The sequence below is a fragment of the Phyllostomus hastatus genome, unplaced genomic scaffold (assembly GCF_019186645.2).
Source record: "Phyllostomus hastatus isolate PE091 unplaced genomic scaffold, TTU_PhHast_1.1 phas_contig_34, whole genome shotgun sequence".
Classification (NCBI taxonomy): Eukaryota; Metazoa; Chordata; class Mammalia; order Chiroptera; family Phyllostomidae; genus Phyllostomus; species Phyllostomus hastatus.
Window position 1 is genome coordinate 26,342,690 of NW_025333857.1, and position 20,384 is coordinate 26,363,073.

The 20,384-nt window shown below is 34.8% G+C and overlaps 1 protein-coding gene across 1 annotated transcript in view; it reads left to right on the top strand.

Annotated features, from left to right (window-relative positions):
• The window catches only part of RFX3 (regulatory factor X3), a 232,094-nt gene that overhangs the window by 183,615 nt on the left and 28,095 nt on the right, over window positions 1-20,384 (top strand). The window contains exons 15-17 of the mRNA XM_045840638.1: window positions 3,787-3,884; window positions 6,926-7,075; window positions 14,643-14,851. Coding sequence (XP_045696594.1) covers window positions 3,787-3,884; window positions 6,926-7,075; window positions 14,643-14,851 — 457 coding nt within the window. The remainder of the gene's footprint in view (window positions 1-3,786; window positions 3,885-6,925; window positions 7,076-14,642; window positions 14,852-20,384) is intronic.

Here is a 20,384-nt window from a genome sequence, read left to right on the forward strand (position 1 = left end):
TAGTAAAAGGGGAACCGATGACCTGTTTTTCAATCCTTAGTAGTTTTCTTTTTGAAATAAAAGCTAACCTCTGGATGTGACAGCAAGAACACTGGCAAGCTAGTCAGTCAATTATGTAAAAATTACTCTACACAAGGATACAGTTTCCTTCATGAAGCCAAATTTTTTTTTGAAATCTGTAATTGCTAGGCCAGCCTCTTTCATGGTTGCTTTTTATTTAAAATGAATTTATCTTGGTTTCTACTGAAGTTGAATTCCTCTGTATTGTAAAAGCATTCACTTTGTCACCTACATCCTGTTAGGAGCACAAATGCAGTTTCCATTTATTAACAGCAATGATTAACTGGCATTTTGAGAGAAAAAATCTGGGTAACTATGCAAGTACTGCATTTCCATCATGAAGCAAATAGGAATTACATAGATAAGTTAGATTACTTTTTGAAGTTATGGTTGCTCTTTACACAGAACAGACAAAGCTGTTTTCTGCACGTGTCAATGTAAATGCTACTCGGGACACTTGTGTAGAGCACTTGGAATGATTTATTTCATGCTTACATCTTTATGAGCACATACTAGTGACCTTAACTTTTAAATACTGGGGACAGAATTTTCTCTCTAACGTGGCACTAATAAAATAAAAGCAGTCTTTTAGCTTGTGAAATTGGTGATCATGTACTTTAAGTATACCATTCACAGGTGATTTGTATTAAATTTTTTTTCAGACATTATTAAATAGGGATTTAATAGAACAAATAGTGAAGAAATTAACATTTTTATGTTTATATGCTTTTTTCTAAATATGACAGATAATGTGGAAGATATGTTATTTCATATGTTCCTCACCTCTTTAAAATATATGCATAACTGCACATTTACATATAATATCAATGAACACACATAAATTTGTTTTAAAAAGTCCAGCTGCCATTGTCTCACATTTTTTTCAATTGCTAATGTTTTCTACTCTGTCTAACCATGTTCCTGACTAAGGATTGATTAAAAGTGATATTGTCATTAAAACTTTGATGTGTAAATAAATTCTCGACTGATTTATATTTCAGAATCAGATTTTTTCTGATTTCATCGTGCTCCCTGTGCTCTGAGTTATAATCTCTAGAGATGTTTCAGAGAAGTTGCATAGGATAGCTCATTAGCCTATGACATCTTCCCACCAGTTTGTCTCACAAGATACAAGAAGAGATGTCAGTGAGCACTTTCTTAATTGAGGCAATTCAACAACATCAATATTCATTAACTAACTCTAAAATCTTAAGTTTCCATGTTAGCCTCACAAGACTATAACTTATAAATTCAAATTTTCTAACTTAAATCATATATCAATTTTACGTTAACTTGAAGCCCCACAATTTAAATACATAATACATTTGACATTTGTTTTTTGTAAATCGTGATTTAAAAACCAATTTATTCAGTCAAATACTTTGTTTCTACATTCAGCAGACAGCTCATCTTCAGGAATTTTTAAATAAATATAGTTTTATAGTTTCTCTGAAATTACAAGGCTCATTAATGTGCCAAGTAAATTTGGAAATTTAATTCCCATTCTACAAAAAGACTTAGCAAAATAAAGCATAAAATACAGTTTTATGTTGTATGCATTCTGTATAGCTTTCTGTTGTATGCATTTTAATATTACTCATGAGCAGGTTGAAACAAGTTAGCTTTGCAATAGATTTTCCATTTCAAACATCCATTCATGAGAAAGGTTGTCAAAGTTAATGTGCACAGTTTGATCTGATGTGAACCCATAGAGAGAGCAAACATGAGTTTATTTTAAAAATTGTTATTTTCTGGCTACTAGTTCTTTACTCTATCATTTACTGTCCAGATGGGATTCCTTTTTTTAGCCAAAAAAATGTCTGCATCTCACACTAATTTAAAGTCAGCTTGAAGCTACTATATTCTAAAATATATTTATCTGAAAATAAAAAAAAGTTTAAGTGCAAAATTGTATAAGAACTCAACTATTAACACTTAAATGTACAATTATGAGGTATACTTAAAGACTTAAAGGTGGCTCAAAATTTCATTTAGTACAAAAAAGTAAAATTTTAAAATCTGTAAATATCTCTTTATTTTAAACATATCTCTATATTTTATGGTCTCTCGAGCATCAAATTTGTCTAGATAACACAAGACTCATTTTTTTTTAGGTAACCTTTCCTAGTTCTTGTTTTTTTTAGGTTAATTATTATATATTAATTATAGGAGATTCAAAATACAGACAGTCAAATTGAATCTTGCAAAATATTTTTCTGAGTTTCAAAAAGCGTTGTTAATTTTTTTTCACTCTTTTTCATTTCCATTCATGCCTGCCCTCCATGATTCTAGTACATAATGCAGCAGAAAAATATTTTTTCTTTCTTTTTTCTTTTTTGGCTAAAGTAGGAAGTTTTGGAAATTTAAAAAGATTAGTTCTCAAGAAATTTCCAACTCAGTGTTTCCGGTAGATGATTCTCATGGTTAATAGCCTGTACTTCTCAAGTGTTTTTCCTAATCAAAATTTAGCCATTTCAATTTCTCTTTTATCATTTGACCAGTTAAATAAGTCATTGTTTAAAAAAGTTGTTTTTATTATTGGATTAGTAATATTTGTATCATTTGCAAGTAACTCAAGCAAACTAAATTGTCTGACTCTGCTAAACAAAAGTAATAGAGAAGCATGTCAGATTTATTTGAGCACAGAAAGAAAAACCAAGAAATTTAATCCCATCATTAACATTAATATTCTTGGGAGCCTTGAACAAAAATGTAACTTCTGGTTTTTTGTAGTAGAATACCAATTGTAATACCTACCTTTATCATAGGGAACCCACAAAGATTTATTTTGTGAATGCCTCAAATATTTATTAAGTGTCTGAAACTGCTCCTACACTTGGGCACAGATGAAGTAAGATGCTATTGATTGAATTACTTGTTGAACAAGAGAATTCTGTCTTCTATTGTACAGCAGTCTCAGTAAACAGACCCCTTCTTATAAAATAGTCAGTCGCCCCTGATAATTGAGGGTGCTGCTGATGGTTTTATGGCCACCACAGAAAGCTACTCCCATGGAACCTATCCCTATTTCAGGTTTTTACACAGATGTGTGAAGAATATGGAATGGACTATTTTAGGAATATCTTAAGAATATTGGTCTCTGTGACAGCAATTTTATCACACTCATCTTTTATCTCTACCTGCCAAGTGAAATAGAGAATAGTTATTCAAAATTTCAAGTTAGGCAGTTTTAATTGTTACCTTACTTTTTTCAGTAAGATTGAGAAATAACTACTCTAACTGATATGTTCTGATGTAAACAGAGGCTTAGAGAAAGAGAGGAAGCTTTGCATTTTCCTCTTTTTAACTAAAAGAAAATAGATTAAGAGCTTGAAAAGTCAAGATGAAGAACTTGCAAGGGAAATAGGCTTTGAGCACAGAGCTGTAAATGAAAAGTGTTTTGTCTGAGATAGAAAATTCCATAAGTATATTCACAACTGGTATATGTTGCTATAAGCAAAAATGTTTGAATATTTCCATTTCCTAACCAAGTATAATAAGTTTCTGGGAGCAACATAGCTTTAAAAGAAAAAAAAACTAAACCCAAAATAGAATTCTTGAATGCTTTCAAGGTTAGAAATAATGTTAAATAAAGTCTCATCAGTGAGGACAATATAAGTTCTGTGCTATTTCAAATGTCATATATGCATGTTTTCCCTTATTCTAGCATAAAGATTAATGTTCTTTTGCATCTTTTTCGTTCTACTTTTATTCTTTAACATTTAGGTGCCTTGACCCAAGCCATTCGAAATTTTGCAAAAAGCCTTGAAGGTTGGCTTTCCAATGCCATGAACAATATTCCACAGAGAATGATACAAACCAAGGTACACTTTTACAGCTTTGCTTTTTATTTTGTGTTTAGGAAATTATTCTGGACTTTGAATTTTATGTGTCCTGTGAAATGACATTATTTAAAATGTTGCTATTATAATATATATATTTTAAAACTGATTTTTATATTTTTATATTATAACCATGTAATAAGAACTTGCACAAGAGATATTTAATAATACACCTTTCCAAAAGACTACAGAAGCATTTTAAATGTGGTGTATTTATATACCTTATATAAAGTATATATTTCAGATTGCTTAATTTCAGATATTAAAAAGAATAGCCTGGATGTTCATATAATTCTCAGTTTAATGAGTTTTAGGTTTTTTTAAGTCCCCTGCAATGCTCATCATGCTGTGAAAAGTCCATAGAAGTTAATAGTCCTTTCCTTTCAGGATTTTTTTTAATACTGGAGAATGCTTTTGTGAATCAAGTAATCATTTTTTAAAGTGAACAATTATCTCATAATTAATCAGTGTACATCAGGAATGTAAACTGTTTAACCAGAAATATGAATTCCAGTCTCCAGTCACCCACTACAGACCATGTCACTTTAGATTAATCTGTAAACATTCCCCACGGCAGGGTTGAACTCATTTTGCCTAAACTTTCATACCAAAAATTACATTTATGGGTTTTTGTCAATGACTATATCTACCATCAGACTCCAACAATATCCATTATCTTTGAATTTGGGGGTCTAGTTGATAGAGTGATGCTCTTGTAGCTAACAAGTCTGTTTGCAAAGACAAGTAGCTCCCAGTTTTTCTGCTTGGAGTAAAGTTTTATAGTAACACTGTGTATTTCTAAACATACAGAAAAGACATTTCATTGATATTCCAGCTTATATTTTTGCTTTAGAACTATGCTGTTAATACAGTAGGGATAGCCACATGTGGCTATTTACATTTGAATTTTAAATTTAAGTTAATTTAAAATTTAGTTCCTCTGTCACACTGACTACATTTCAAGTGCTCCATAGCACCATATGGATAGTGGGTACCATATTTGGCAACACCTATGTACTGCATGCCCATCATTATAGAAAGTTCTCCATGGCAGTGCTGTTCTGGAGTGCCATATTGAGGCAGGCAAATAAAGGAGGCGCTATTTGAGTATGATGGAATGATTTCTAACTTGGCAGAATCAGTCATATTTATAATAGAACATCAAACAGTTGAAAGCAACTCCCTTCCCATGTCATCAAAGTGGATATGGTAGTAATCCAGCCACCATATTGGCCATCTCATTGATTTCTAGATTGTATTTGATTCACCTTGGTGGAAGGTACCTTCTGCTATTCCTCTCTCACTGGTGTGCAGCATTTTTTTCAGCCAAATACTCAATTAATGAAGATAGTCTACTCTGACAGAAGAAATAGAATAATGAGATTGTGACTGGCCATTGTTATCATAATACCCGGGTCCATATCCTCTCACTGTAATATAGTCTCTGTGGAACCTTGAGCAAGCTACTTACCTCTTTAAGTCATAATATGTGTCTAGTAGGATGGTGATGAGAATTGAACAAATAGTATATGAGGCACTTAACACAGTGCCCAACACGTAGTTTGTACTTGATTAATATAAACCACAGAAGTGAGGAAAAGTGTAAGACTCTGTTTGGAAGGTGAGCGAAGTTCCCCCAAGATCCACATTGTCCTAAAATATTTCACTATGACAGTAGAGCATCCTTTGACCTGTCAATGCATTCAGCCACTCACCATCTGACTATTCAATCAGTTGCTTCTTCTGTACCAATAGTGATTTAATGCCATGCCATGCATGCCTATAAATGTATTTAAATGCTCATTAGATCTGCAGTGCATGTAACAAGTTTCCATAAGATCATGAGACTTAGATGTTTACCTAGACTTTTATTTTTTGGCACTATCTTTGATACCTTTCATTGTAACCCAGTTCATTCAGGGTTGCAGCAGGAAACACATGGTATATCCAAAGGCTAAAATAATTGAAGAGGATTTAAGAAGGTTTTATTTCCAAAGGTGTAAACAGAGTTAAGAAAAGGAATGCTAAAATACCTCAGGACTGGCCATAGTAACAAGTCCTGAATATCCCTAGGTCTGAAGGGGAAGGAGGTGAAAGTTGTGGCATTAAGGGAGCCTCTTCTTGCTATAGGATGTGATCTTAGAAATAGAAAGGAGACTCTGCAAAAACAGGGAGAAAATAGTAATTGTGGGGAGGTAAGTACTTGACCACTCTTTATTTCCATCCTTCAGTGTTTTTCCGGTGCCTGTCATTGGAAGCCACCTGGAAGTTAGAGTGTAAGGAGGGAGGTACTGTAGTATTTTACTTTCAGGCTGATCTTTCTGGCACAGAGCAGAATAGAGAAGGGTGGAAAGTAGATTTTGAAGGGCTAAGGGCAAATGAAGGTATTCTGACTAGCCCTTTTATAGAAATTTACATTCTGAAAGAGTTCTTGTTGCTTGTATCTAATAAGTTTACCAGCTATATATATGTTGTTAAAAAGGCTGTTGACACTTTTTTCACCTCAGAATTACCCAGATTTCTATAACATAAAGGTAGTAAATGAATCTGAATGACAGCACTTTGGAAAGTATATACTTTTATCCATTTAAAAAAGTAAGGCTCTATAGTTTGGTTTTCCAAGTAAAAAGAAAAAATATTATTTGCTAAGTTTGTAATTGACTATTCTATAGAGAGTAGAAAAAAAAGGAAAATCAACATTTTTCCTGCTTCCCTAGAGAAAGTCATTTCTTACTGTGGATGAGTAGTTACTTGTAAAACTGGTTTAATTAATGTTGCACTCAGATGTTGAAGAATGTGGGAGTCTGTTTTAGTCTTGACCTCAACCCACTTAAAAGGAAAATAATACTTTGTTTAGAAAGTTAAATGACATAATTTACAAGTTAGCTCTCTCACCAAATGAATTTGCAATAAGTTTCAGAGGGAAGCATTTAAAATTTGGCAAGGGAACAAAGGTTTAAACATTTGCAGTGGTTTCTTTTACTGAAGGAAAAAAATCCCAATTTAATTGGATTTCTTTACAGGTTGCCGCTGTAAGTGCCTTTGCCCAGACTCTGCGAAGATACACGTCGCTCAATCACCTGGCCCAGGCAGCTCGTGCAGTGCTCCAGAACACTTCTCAGATCAACCAGATGCTCAACGACCTCAACCGTGTTGACTTTGCCAATGTCCAGGTACTCTGTTTCCTTGCAAAACATGTCTTTTAAGGGAAGACGCTTAATTTTTTCATCTTAGTTAGGATCATCATATTTTTTTTGCAAAGTTTCATCAATACACAGGCAACATCTCTATTCACAGTGTCCTGAAAGAGGAGAGTTTCACTCAGCTGTGACTTTACTGCTGCTCTGTTTTGTGATTGAAATCTGCTAAGGTTTATTGTACTAGAAGAAAACACATGTTACCAGGGTTGGCTGAATAGTTAATGGACTAAGGACACGCACAGTCATTGAAGTTAGATAAGCAGGAGGTTAAATTGTTCCATCTTCTAGCTGGGGGATCTTGACAAGTTACTTAACTACTCTGGCCTTTACTTTCTGTACTTTATAACACCTGTCTTAAATTATTGTTTACATATTTAGTAAGTTCTTCACATTGTAACACACAAGAAGTATTTGTTTGTAATAGTGCCCCATCTAGATAGAACAAAGAATAACTCTATTTCTGAGTTTCCTATAGGTGCCTGATATTTGTTCATTTGAAAAGAGTTAGGTGCAATATATTTGGCTATTTTGATCATCCAAATGGAGAAAATATATTTGAAAGTTCTGATCAGACTACTCAACTTGTACTTTAAAGTACACTTAAAAAGAGCTAATTTAGGAATATTATTTGGAATTTCAACTAATAGTTCATTTTATATATTAAAGCAATAAAGCTAATTGTTACCATATAAAACAGTGCCATTGCTCACTAAAAATAGAAATAATAATAAAAGAAAAAATACATAAACTGAGCATAAAAGTTAAAAACTTTTGTGCTTCAAAAGAGCCCATCAAAAAAAAATGAAATGGTGTGGCTCAGTGAATTGAGTGCCAGCTTGCAAACCCTAAGGGTCACGGGTTTGATTAAGTTCAGTCACAGGAAATAAATTAATGATTCTTAATAATAGCTGAGATTTTAAATTTTCTGTTAACATATTTTCTGTCAACAGATTTTTATTTGTGTATTTGTATGTCTGCAACTCTAAGAAGTATTTACAGAAAGGAATTTTTCCAGGTTATAAACACCAACCTTCATAACATCTTTGCATATAAATGGTCGATTATATGTCTACTCTACTACTCACTCTCCACCCACCAATATTGAGGCTACTTTTTCCCTTCTTGTGTTCTCAGCTACCAAGTTTTCCTGGGTCCACACAACGTGATTAAGCATCTACCCTCCAAATCCTCCTTCCTTTCCTCAGAAGACCATGGAGACAGTGCTGTACCCTTTCTTTCCCCCTATGTTTTACTTCTAACGTCACTTTTCATTTTAATGAGTAATCTTTCTCAGAGTAGCATATTCCATCTTTAACGCCATTCTTTTCCTTTTCTGTTCCCACTTTTGCCTGGTTTTCTGATCCTCTAGTTTTCTGTCTACCACCTAGTGTTCCACCTTTATCACCCTCTTCACCTATCCCCTGTTCATTTGGAAGTTGCCCCGTCCCTACAAGATTAACTTCAGTGAGACTGACACATATAAGGGTGATGGTCTTCTAATGAAGAAATTTTAATTAAAAATAGTGAAATTACATGTAAGGATCAATATTATCATACTCAAGGAGCCTGCACATACTAAAAAGTTTCTTTCTGGATATACATATATCTTTTACCACTTCAGTCTTCTCTAATTATATCTTCTTTTCTTCGTGCATTCAGGATAATATTTTGGTGCAGTATAATTGTTTTTTTTTAATTGATAGCATTACAGTGGTATTATTTCCTAATTTTTTGTATGTGAATGGATAGTTTTTCATCTACATTATGGGCAAAAATGGGTTTCAATGGGTTTACCTGATAACCTAACTATTGTATGTACTTGTGCTTCTGTATTTTAAAAAAAATCTGATTTTAAGGCTACTAACTCTACCATCTTGAATGTAATTTATTTGTAAGGTAAGAATGTCTTTAATGTTCATCCTTAGCTTTTTCCATTATAAAATTAAAATATTCAGATTCCTTTTACAAGGGAATATTTACAATATATTCTCTCAGTATATTTTCACTCTTGAGAGCAGCAAAATGAAGTATAGTATAAAGCCAGACTTGAAAAGCTGGAATAATGTCCTGTGACTTTATTTCTCTAAGTTTGGTTTTAGATTATCATTTTTCTTGGTGAAAGCTAACTAGTAAGAAAATAGTGAGTTTGAGTTTATAGTAAGAAGTGAAATTCAATTCTTTGAGAGTACCAATAAGTTCCTCCTCCTAGTTATCCATGTACAAACAAAAACAATATCCCCTATAATGCGTATAAAGTTTCATTTTTGCAAAATGAAAAAAATTTAGAGATCTGTTGCACAATAAGGACATGTAGTTAACACTCCTATATTATACACTTAAAAATGTTAAGATAACAAATTTTGTGTGTTTTTCTACCACAATAAAAATATGGTTAGCCTGGCTGGCATAGCTCAGTGGATTGAGCATGGGCTGCAAACCAAAGTGTCGCAGGTTTGATTCCCAGTCAGAGTACATGCCTGGGTTGCAGACCATGACCCCCAGCAACTGCATATTGATGTTTCTCTCTCTATCTCCCTCCCTTCCCTCTCTAAAATAATAAATAAATAAATAAATAAATAAATAAATAAATAAATAAATAAATAAATAAATAAATAAAATAATCTAAAATATATATATGGTTAGATATTAATAAAATAACTAAAAACAGCCTTCCCTGTCCTTTCCTGAAGGCCTCAGTTCTTCTGTGGGTACTCTTCTGGACTTTAAATTGATATAAAATTTCTGGGTGTTATTTCACAGTGAATTTTAAAAGATCATAACTATTCTTATATTATCCTGTCATACGGGCAGAAAGAAGTGCAAAAGAAAGCAAAGGTCTAGTTACCAGATTGTTAATTCTGTCATTATTCCTAGGAGTAAAAATTTGGAATGAACAGAAATGTCTAATTGTATGGAATTGGTTATGTAACTAGTGCTATATTTATACACTGAAGCAAATTCAACTATTGAACATTAAACATACTTACATATTTGCCTAAATGGAAAGATAGTTATTATATATAGTTAATTGAAACTAAGTAGAATATCTAGTACAATGTATAATCTGATCCTCTTTTATTTTAAATATTTATATTTGTGTATGCATACATGCATATTCATATTACATGTGAAAAGATTGAAAGGTATATACAGTAGCATATTGTAGTCATGTCTTTATGTTAGCATTTAGATATTCTTAATATTTTGTTCCTTTTGATTATTTGTATTTTCAGTTTTTCTAATAGTCACATTTCAATGTATTTAAAACGTTTACAAGTGGTGTTTAGGAGGTAAAATCTGTGTTTATGACTAATTAAGAGAAAGGATAGTAGATAGTATCATCAGCTGGGAATATGGAAGAAACCGTAGATTTCCCTATGAGGGTATCATCAGCTGGGGAAGTAAAGTGAATGAAGTTTGGCGTTTGGTATTCGAGCTACCTCCCTGTTGAAATGTCTCTTGAATAGGTAAAGTTTATAGGATCAGGAGAGATAGTGCAACCAGAGAGTGGAGATAAGGGGTTTATTCAGTTGAAATTGTTGATTTGAATGAATTGTCCTTTGAGAGCAGATAGAATAAAAGCTATAGACAGACACTCTTTACAGAAATACAAACACATGTTCACGATGTTTCAGGTGTAGAATTAGGACCTTCACAGACTCCCCTCCACAGAAACCTATCTTGAAAATATTACCTGGACAAAATGAGCTCTGCTTAAAAACTATTGTCACATTTCATTTCTCTATTTTTTAATATATATTTTATTGATTATGCTATTACAGTTGTCCCATTTCTCCCCCTTCATTCCCCTCCACTCTGCACACCCTCTTCCACCCACATTCCCCCCTTTAATTCATGTCCATGTGTCATAAGTTCTTTAGCTTCTACATTTCCCATACTATTCATGCCCTCACCCTGTCTATTTTCTACCTACCATCTATGCTACTTACTCTCTGTACCTTTTCCCCCTCTCTCCTTCTCCCACTCCCCTGTTGCTAACCCTCCATGTGACCTCCATTTCTGTGGTTCTAGGTATTTCTGTTCTAGGTATTTGCTTAGCTTGCTTTTGTTTTTGTTTTAGGTGTGGTTGTTAATAATTGTGAGTTTGCTGTCATTTTATTATACATGTTTTTTATCTTCTTTTTCTTAGATAAGTCTCTTTAACATTTCATATAATAAGGGCTTGGTGATGATGAACTCCTTTAATTTGACCTTATCTGATAAGCGCTTTATCTGCCCTTCCATTCTAAACGAAAGCTTTGCTGGACAGAGCCATCTTGGATGTAGGTCCTTGCCTTTCATGACTTGAAATACTTCTTTCCAGCCTCTTATTGCCTGTAAGGTCTCTTTTGAGAAATCAGCTGACAGTCTGATGGAAACTCCTTTGTAGGTAACTGTCTCCTTATCTCTTGCTGCTTCTAGGATTCTCTCCATTTTAATTTTGTGTAATTTAATTATGATGTGCCTTGGTGTGTTCCTCCTTGGGTCCAACCTCTTTGGGACTCTCTGGGCTTCCTGGATTTCCTGAAAGTCTATTTCCTTTGCCAGATTGGGGAAGTTCTTTATTATTTGTTCAAATAACTTTTCCACTTGTTGCTCTTCCTCTTCCCCTTCTGGAACCCCTACAATTCAAATATTGGAACGTTTAAAGATGTCCTGGAGGTTCCTAAGCCTCTCCTCATTTTTTTGAATTCTTGTTTCTTCATTCCTTTCTGACTAGATGTTTCTTTCTTCCTTCTGGTCCACTCCATTGATTTGAGTCCCAGTTTCCTTCCCATCACTATTGGTTCCCTGTACATTTTCCTTCATTTCACTTAGTGTAGCCTTCATTTTTTCATCTAATCTGTGGCCAAATTCAACCAATTCTGTGAGCATCCTGATCACCAGTGCTTTGAACTGTGCATCTGATAGGTTGGCTATCTCTTTGTCACTCAATTGTATTTGCTCTGGGGCTTTGATCTGTTCTTCTGTTTGGGCCTTTTTTTTTTTTTGTCTTGTCAAGCCTCTTATATATGAGGGGCGGAGCCTTAGGTGTTCACCATGGTGGGGCAACTCAGTGGCTGGGTTGTGATGTTGTATGTGGGGTAGGGGTCTGAGAAGGAACAATGGCCCTTGCTCGGCTCTCTGTCGGATTTCAGACTCCTCCACCGCTCCCCTCAAGCAAACTGGGCCTTTCTGGTGCCGATTCCCATGTGGGTGGGTTTATGTACATTCTAGGACCCAGTGGGTCTCTCCAACGAACTCTCCCGTGAAGCTGGGAGTCTCTCCCTGCACCTCAACTTCCACAGGTATCCCCCAATCGGTGTTTTGAGGCTTTATTTCCCAGCACTGGGACCCTGGGTTGCGTGATCTGTCTCGCTCCCCAGCCTTGCCTGGTTTATCGGCGCGCAAATGTGGGACTGCCCGGTAAGCCAGCCACCTTACACACCGTGCCTTGCTTCATAATCACCACCTCGCTGGGTCTGCCCGTTGCCACCCCTGCCCCAGGTCTGCCAGCCGCTGCCTGTGCGCACCCAGGGTACGCCGCCTGCTTCCATCTTGGCGCGCCCAGAGCTACCACATTTTGTGCCGCAACCCCTCTCCACCCAGTCACCTGACTCCACCCCTCCTACTGGTCTAGATGAATGTGTCTATTTTAATTCCTAGGTTGTCAGACTTCCATACGGTTCAATTTTCTGTCTGTTTTGGTTTTTATTTTGTCTTTAACTTGTTGTTGTCCTATTTTTGTTGTGCGAGGAGGCGCAGTGTGTCTATCGATGCCTCCATCTTGGCTGGAAGTCCTCATTTCTCTAATTTTATGTTGAGGGAAAATGAGGCCATTGAAATTAAATGAGTTGCTTGAGGTTAGTTAAGTTGATTCATACCCTATGTTAAAATCCATGTCATCTGACTCTCAATCAAATATTATATTATGAAATGATTATATTATGACCTTGAGAGTGTAGTTTTTTTTATCATAAAAGACAATGTAGCACTGGAAACATAAAACTTACGGCAACCACTGAAAAATAGCCTTAGAAGTTCCTATTTTCATTGCTGTCACCAAAAGTGAAACTCCCCAATCAGAACCAGAAGGAAAACTGTAGGAATTGAGTTTCTTGGCAGGCAGCATATATCTACACTTTCTCAAATGTATTTTTGTTATTATTGTTGTCTTCAGCTCTGTAAATTAATTTGCATTCATAGTCTGGCCTGGACAACCCTTGAGATTTGTTTCCAATTTATAAAATGCAAACAGCATATGCTTCTACCTGGTACTATTCAGTGTTCGTTTCTGTTTTAATCCTGAAGGACTACTTTTGGTCAATCAAATCTGTTTATTTATCTGACTTACCCTAAATCCTCTCAAATGAATTGGATTTTTTAAAGCTTTATCTGATTGGAAGGAAACAAAAAGAACTTTTGCAGGCAGCATAAAAACCGAATAGAATGGGAGACCTTGTATACTGTAGCTCCAGGCTTTTATTTTTCTCCAGTAAACAGGTGTTTCAGTCTTCCCTACAAACTAGCTAATGTGTTAGGTTGGCCAGAAAGTCCATTTAGTTTTTCCATAAAATAAAAGATACGTTTTTCATTTTCACCAATAACTTTATTGGTTTGGATATTTTGAATATGTTGGCTTTCTCTCACTATTGGCTTCTAGTGGGTAGGGACCAAAGGTGCTGCTAAACATCTCCCAATGCATAAGACAGCCCCACAGTGAAGAATTATTTGGCCAAAATGTCAGTAGTACAAGAAACTTTACAAACCACTTTTAACACATTTGATCGTTCACAGCACCTTTTTTATACACTGCACAAATCTTTTTTTCCTTTTTATTCCTGTTTATTACAGTTGTCCATATTTTTCCCCCTTTGTCTCCCCCTCCGTCCAACCCACCCCCGGCTCCCACAGTCCGTCCTCACACCATTGTCCATGTCCATGGGTCATTCGTACATATTCTTTGACTAATCCCTTCCCCTTCTTTCCACCATCCCTCCCCCTCTTTCCTCTGGTAGCTGTCAGTCTGTTCCTTGAACCAATGAGCAAAACAGAACCAGGCACAAATCTTTTATTATATTTCAGTTGCATTTTTGCCTTTCTTAAAATAATAAAGCATAATATGCCAACAGTCTTGATCATTTTCTTCCATCTTCCAATATTAAAATGGCTGGCTGCACAAAAATTCATCAATTTTGATGTTTTTTTTAAAATACAAGCTGATATGACAGTTGTCACAATACAATCCAGCAAAATTGTTTCAAATCACATTAAAGATAACTAAGCACTACTAGTACAATCATATGGAAAAAACTCAATGAACTTTTTGCCCAACCCAATAGAAAAACCAAGCCTCGCTCTTATGTCACATCACTTTTGCATGTACAAGGCAATGGTATTTTCCTTAAAAACTAATTAGTTGTTCATTTTCTTAATTCATTTAAGTTGTTTGAAGCTTTCATTATAATTTCCCATTCATGCATAAGGTTCGATTGCTGACATTCAATGAAAAGATGCTGAGTCGAACTTTTCCTTTGCTTTCTGTGTACTGTCGTCCCAGGAGCAGGCTTCCTGGGTGTGCCAGTGTGATGACAACATGGTTCAGAGACTAGAAACAGACTTCAAGATGACTCTCCAGCAGCAAAGCACCTTGGAGCAATGGGCTGCGTGGCTTGACAATGTGATGATGCAAGCCCTGAAGCCCTATGAAGGAAGACCTAGTTTTCCTAAAGCTGCCAGGCAATTTCTGCTAAAATGGTCTTTCTACAGGTATGATCTCAATTTTTACGATGCTTTATTTTCATCATTTTCAAATATGTATATATATATATACATGCTTCTCAGACAAAAGAAAATAAGTGAGTGAAGACTTCAATTTGCAGAAACTTCCTGCTGTGAGTATCTTCACCTGAACTCACTGATTCCAGCATTATGGATTTGTACCAAGAAACATGAAAATCAGCCTTCTGCTAGGAAAAGAAGGCCTTTTGCTCAAAGCAGGAGAGTTCTCCAATGGGAACACCTAAGATTCCAGTCTAGATAACACGTTCAGCAACAGTCCAAAAAGGGCTATAGTCCTGCCGCTGGCAAACATGCATTACTTAGGCTTCTTTCTTGAGGACTTAGCACCACTCTTTTTTTTATTCTCTGATTCAGTGATTCTCGGAGACCAGTAGCATCACTGTCACTCAGAAACATGTTAGAAATACAAATTCTCAGGTCCCTCCACCAAATCTGCTTAAATCAGAAGCAGCAGAGGTGAGGCCCCACGATGTGTGCGTTTTCAAATGTTGTCCAGGTGATTCTAGTTAATTTCTTAATCCAATCAATTACAGCTGTTGGAAACCTAGCTGTACATCAGAATTAGTGTAAAAAAAAAAAATCCTAGGTATCTCTCAAAGCTTGCTGGATCAAAATCTTGATGGTTAGGGAGCAATGATTAGGAATAAATCAGAAATTTTCTTCAAAAACTTATTTGGGCTGATTTGAATGCATAGCTAGTTTAATATCCAGTAATCTAATAGACAGTATGAAATGAATCATTTTTTGACTAAAATAATATAGACAGAAGTTTTTGTGTACATAAAAGAACCCTGAAAGAAATAGGCCTTCAGATTACTTGGACCCAGAGAGCTTTCAATTAGGGTGGTAGTTGCTTTGGTTTTCATTGTGACTTCTTTTCCTTAACTGACATGGTCCAATTCTTATTTCTTAAACTAAAGTAGAGCTGCAAATCTACTATATATGTTTAATTAAGAGTTAAATTATCCTTACATCCTGAAAATAGTTTTCTAGTGTTTAGTACAGGTTTAAGTTCAATAAAAGAAAGCCTGACAGCTTTGTGTTGTTTTTTTTGTTGTTGTTTTTGAAATGAAATCATGCCGCAGTTCTGTCTCACATATACGTATTTAACACCTGTAGCCCACGCGATTTGAGAAGCACCTTATTAAGATGCTATCTGACCCTGTGACCCGCTAGTATGCTTCAGTAAAACCAATGCTAGGTTTAAATCTGGGTGTTAATGAGAAGTATGTTTCCCATGGATACATGGGGAAGATTTAAAAGACATTGTCACAGTGTTCTCAAAGTAATGGTAATAGTAGAAGTCAAACATTTAATTTGTGAATATTTCTTAAGAAGATTTCATTTATTTTTCCCATTTGCTTGCAAATTGATTTTTTGTTCATCCACCTTTTTTCCAGAAAATTATATAGATGGTATATGTGCTTATGAATGATGGATGAAACAGAAGTTATACTAGCCAGTTGTTCTAAAACCTAAATGGCCAGAAGCAGAGTGCATCCTCTATGTCAGAAAAAGCAAGGGATTTTCCCCATTCTTATTGTTTCAGTATGCTGTTATGTTAGACCTGCCCTTACTTCTTCCTGTGGGTTTTTATTTTTACTATATTTAGTTGATAATATTTTAGAAATACACCCCTGGAGCCTTTGTCTCCCCAGAGATCTGTTACAGGTATATTGAAAAGAGAAAATTACTTACTTGTATTTCTTGTTCTCACAGATATACAAACCTAGATCATCACTTGCCTGCCCTTTGTCAGCCCTGAGTTGGGGATAATTGGCTTGTTATTATTAGACACTATTATGGTTATTATTTTCATTTCAAAAAGACTTGAAGGCATACAGTTCAGGGCCACAAAAGGAAAGGCATATTCAGACAGATGCATACCTCCTGCTGGTAGGCAAAGTCAATAGCTTAAAAACTTAAGAGCCTTTAAAATCTGAACTGTTTTTTACTAAGGCATAAGAACATGTTGAGTAATAAAAACTGCATTCACAAACTATCAAAAATGCAGAATTGCAGAGTATTTTTTAAATGTTTTGGCATTGTAGTAAGAATTTGGCAGTCACTTCTACAGACTTTTCATTTCTGAAGTAGGTTAATCTGACAATATCTAAAATCCTGTGTGTCTATTTACATGCATACAAATACAGAAATGGACTGGCAGAGAATCATGATATCAACTAGCAGTTGATGTATCACTGCAAACACCCGTTTTCCGAATGGGGGTTTCTCCTTGCCTGGCCTGGCTTTGAATGGCTACTGTTAGCTCCCAGTGAGGTGGGAAAAAATATTCACCGTCTTTCTTGAGCAGAAGTGGGGAAGTTATGTGGGCCATTTCTCAGCTTGTATATTTTGTGCATAACAGAACACAGCATTACTTAGGGCCACCCTGAAGGTCACCAAATATCCATTTTTAAGGAACAAAATTTATAGCTTTGATAGTGATTTGAAAGGGAGCACAGGGAACCTAGTTTGCATACAACTAGACAATGCATAAATCTTCCAAAAAGTAGTACTCTTTTAGAATCAACTGTAAGCACTGTTCAAGCGAGATTTCACATCTGGGTCACAGGTGTGATGTTTCTCCTTTCTTCTTAGAATAGTGTGATACATCCCCCAAATACACAAGGAGGTGGATTGAGTATCATTGTGTCAGAGCAAATGTTTCAGTTTCCACACCATGAATTACAAGGTAAATACACAAGGGTGTTCCTCATCCATTATAAAATAATTAACATTTATAACTGATTTGGAAAGGAGTTGAATTCATAGTAACTTAGCAACATGAAATTCAATGAAGTCAATTTTGCAACATATCTTACAGAAGTCTGAATCGGACACTAGGTTTCCAATTAAACTGTTAATTGTGTCACTTAATACTTTGCTTGTAGGGCAGGGGCCCAATACTGAGCTAATAAAGTAGACATAGCATTAATAGTATAATTCAACTGAGTCTTTTCTAAACATGTGACAGTAATTTCACGTCATGTATGCTCATCAGTAGTTTTAAAAGATAATTAGGTATTATAACTGAAGGTCAGCAGATTTTTTCCCATTTTCCAATAGAAGTTGGTGTTAGTGAGAGCTACTAGCAACCTCTAGACCCCATCCTGTATTCCTCTTCTCTTTGCTTACAGTGCTGTAACCAAGTCTAGCCTCTCCTTGCTGTTCTTACAGCACATCAGACAGTTCTGCCTCAAAGTCTGCAGTCGCTCTTGATTCCTTCCCCTAGGGAAGCTCATGTATTTACACGCTCAGGCCTTCACTTCAGTCCAGTTTCTGCTTAAATAGCACCTCTTGAGAAAGAATTTTCCCCAATCCCGATCTTAAAATGCCTGCCCCCATCACTTTCCAACCTCTTACCCTGATTAAAATTTTTCATAGAATTTATCAGTACCTAACTTTATATTTTGTATCTACTGGTGCTTTTATTGACTGTCTCTCCTACTAGAACGTGAGCTCTTTTGAAACCAAATTTTTTTCTCTCTTGTTACAGAACAAGAGCCTGGCATAGAGAAACACAATAAATATCTATTAAATGAATGAATGTGAATTATCTTGAAAACAAAAATTGACTTTGCATTTTTTAATAATATTAAAAAGCTAATCAGTATGAATATTCTCCTTAGTCATTTACATGATTTCAGGGTTACTATAAAGGCCTACAATAACTTAAATCATTCATAATTTTACTACCTAAAAATAACCACTGATAAAGTGTTTTCTTTTAGTGTTATATAAAATTGGGATCCAGTTGTTTACCACAGTTTATTATCTGTATCTTTCCTTAACATTTTTCATTTAATATTATATCTTGAGTGTTTCTTGTCACTAAATATCTTTAGAAGCATAATGTTAATGTCCTCACAATATTCCATTATGTGTATATCTCATAAATTATTTAAATATTCCCTTTTACTTTATTCTTGAACATTTACATAGTTTTTGGTGTGATGCATTTATAAAAATACTTCAGTGATAATATTTATATAAAATTGTACATACATCAAATAAATTCTGGTAGGAGAGTTTGAACTTTTTAAAGTGACTAATACTATTTTACTCCATTGTGCTATCCCAACGCTAATGAAGTATTAAACATTCCTATTTAGGGGTAGGGTTTTAAAAGAAAAACTTATATGGGAGGATTTTATTGTTAATTGAGCTCTTATTTTTTTCTTTAACTTAATATTATGTTACAGACATCTTTCCATGTTACTACCTTTATGTCTGCTGACCTCATTTCTTTAAACTATTGCATAAAATTCTAAATATGAACAAACCATAATTTGTTTAATCAGCATCCTACCAATAGGCATCTAGTTTTTCACAGTTGTTTCTTACAAGTATAAATACTACTGTGATTAAAACTATCCTTGCTCATTTGTATAACTTTCTAGAATTGGAATTGTTAGGTCAAAGGATTCATGCATTTTACATTTTCACAAATATTACCAAATTCCTTCTATAGACATTCCATGAAGTTACACTTTCAGAAACAGTACATGAGAGTTCTTTTGCCATACCCTCTGGGACACTGGATCTTTCAGTTTCTTACAGTAAAATAGATTATTATCTTAATTGGAATTTCTTTTAATTTTGAATAAAAATAGTCATTTAAAAATTATATATTGAATTTATTGGGGTGACATTGATTAATAAATTACATAGGTTTCAGTTGTACAATTCTATTATATATCATCTGTATATTAAGACTATAATGGCTCCCTGACTGGTGTGGCTCAGTAGATTGAGTGCCAGCCTGTGACCTTAAAGATTGCCAGTTCAGTTCCCAGTCAAGACACATGCCTAAGCTGGGGGCTAGATCTCCAGTTGGGGGCACACAAGAGGCATCTAGTTGATGTATCTCTCACACATCAATGTTTCTTTCCCTCTCTTTCTCCCTCCCTGCCCCTCTCCCTAAAAATAAATAAATAAATAAGATTTTAAAATTATGTATTTATCTTATTAAAAAAGAATATAATGGCTGTTTAGTTTTTCTAAGGCAAAAATCTCTAGAAAAGATCACTGAATAGAAGCAATGAAAAACACACATGTCCACACATACCAAGACACCCTGTAGACACCCTACTCTGATTCTGAATCAGAAATATTAAAGAGGTTTGACATGTAATGATTGGCTCACGTCAGCAAAGCCAAAATTTTATTTTGGGCTCATTTACTTTTTAAATATAATTGAGTTTATTGTTAGCATTTTCTGAATAATATTGTTCATATTTTAGTATTATATTTTATAAATTCAATCTTCACATTTTCCAAATGTATGCATTTCTTCATTTGTTTTATTACACTTACTTCTCATGGAACATCACCTTAATATAAGTGGAGATCAGTAAGAAACTGTGACCACAATAAATTTGTCTTCCAACCAAACTTGCATGGACCCTTGTACATCCTCACCTGCATTGTACATTGTCACATCGAGGACGTTGCTTGGTACATTTTGTAACCTTTTTATGGCACCAATACATACTTT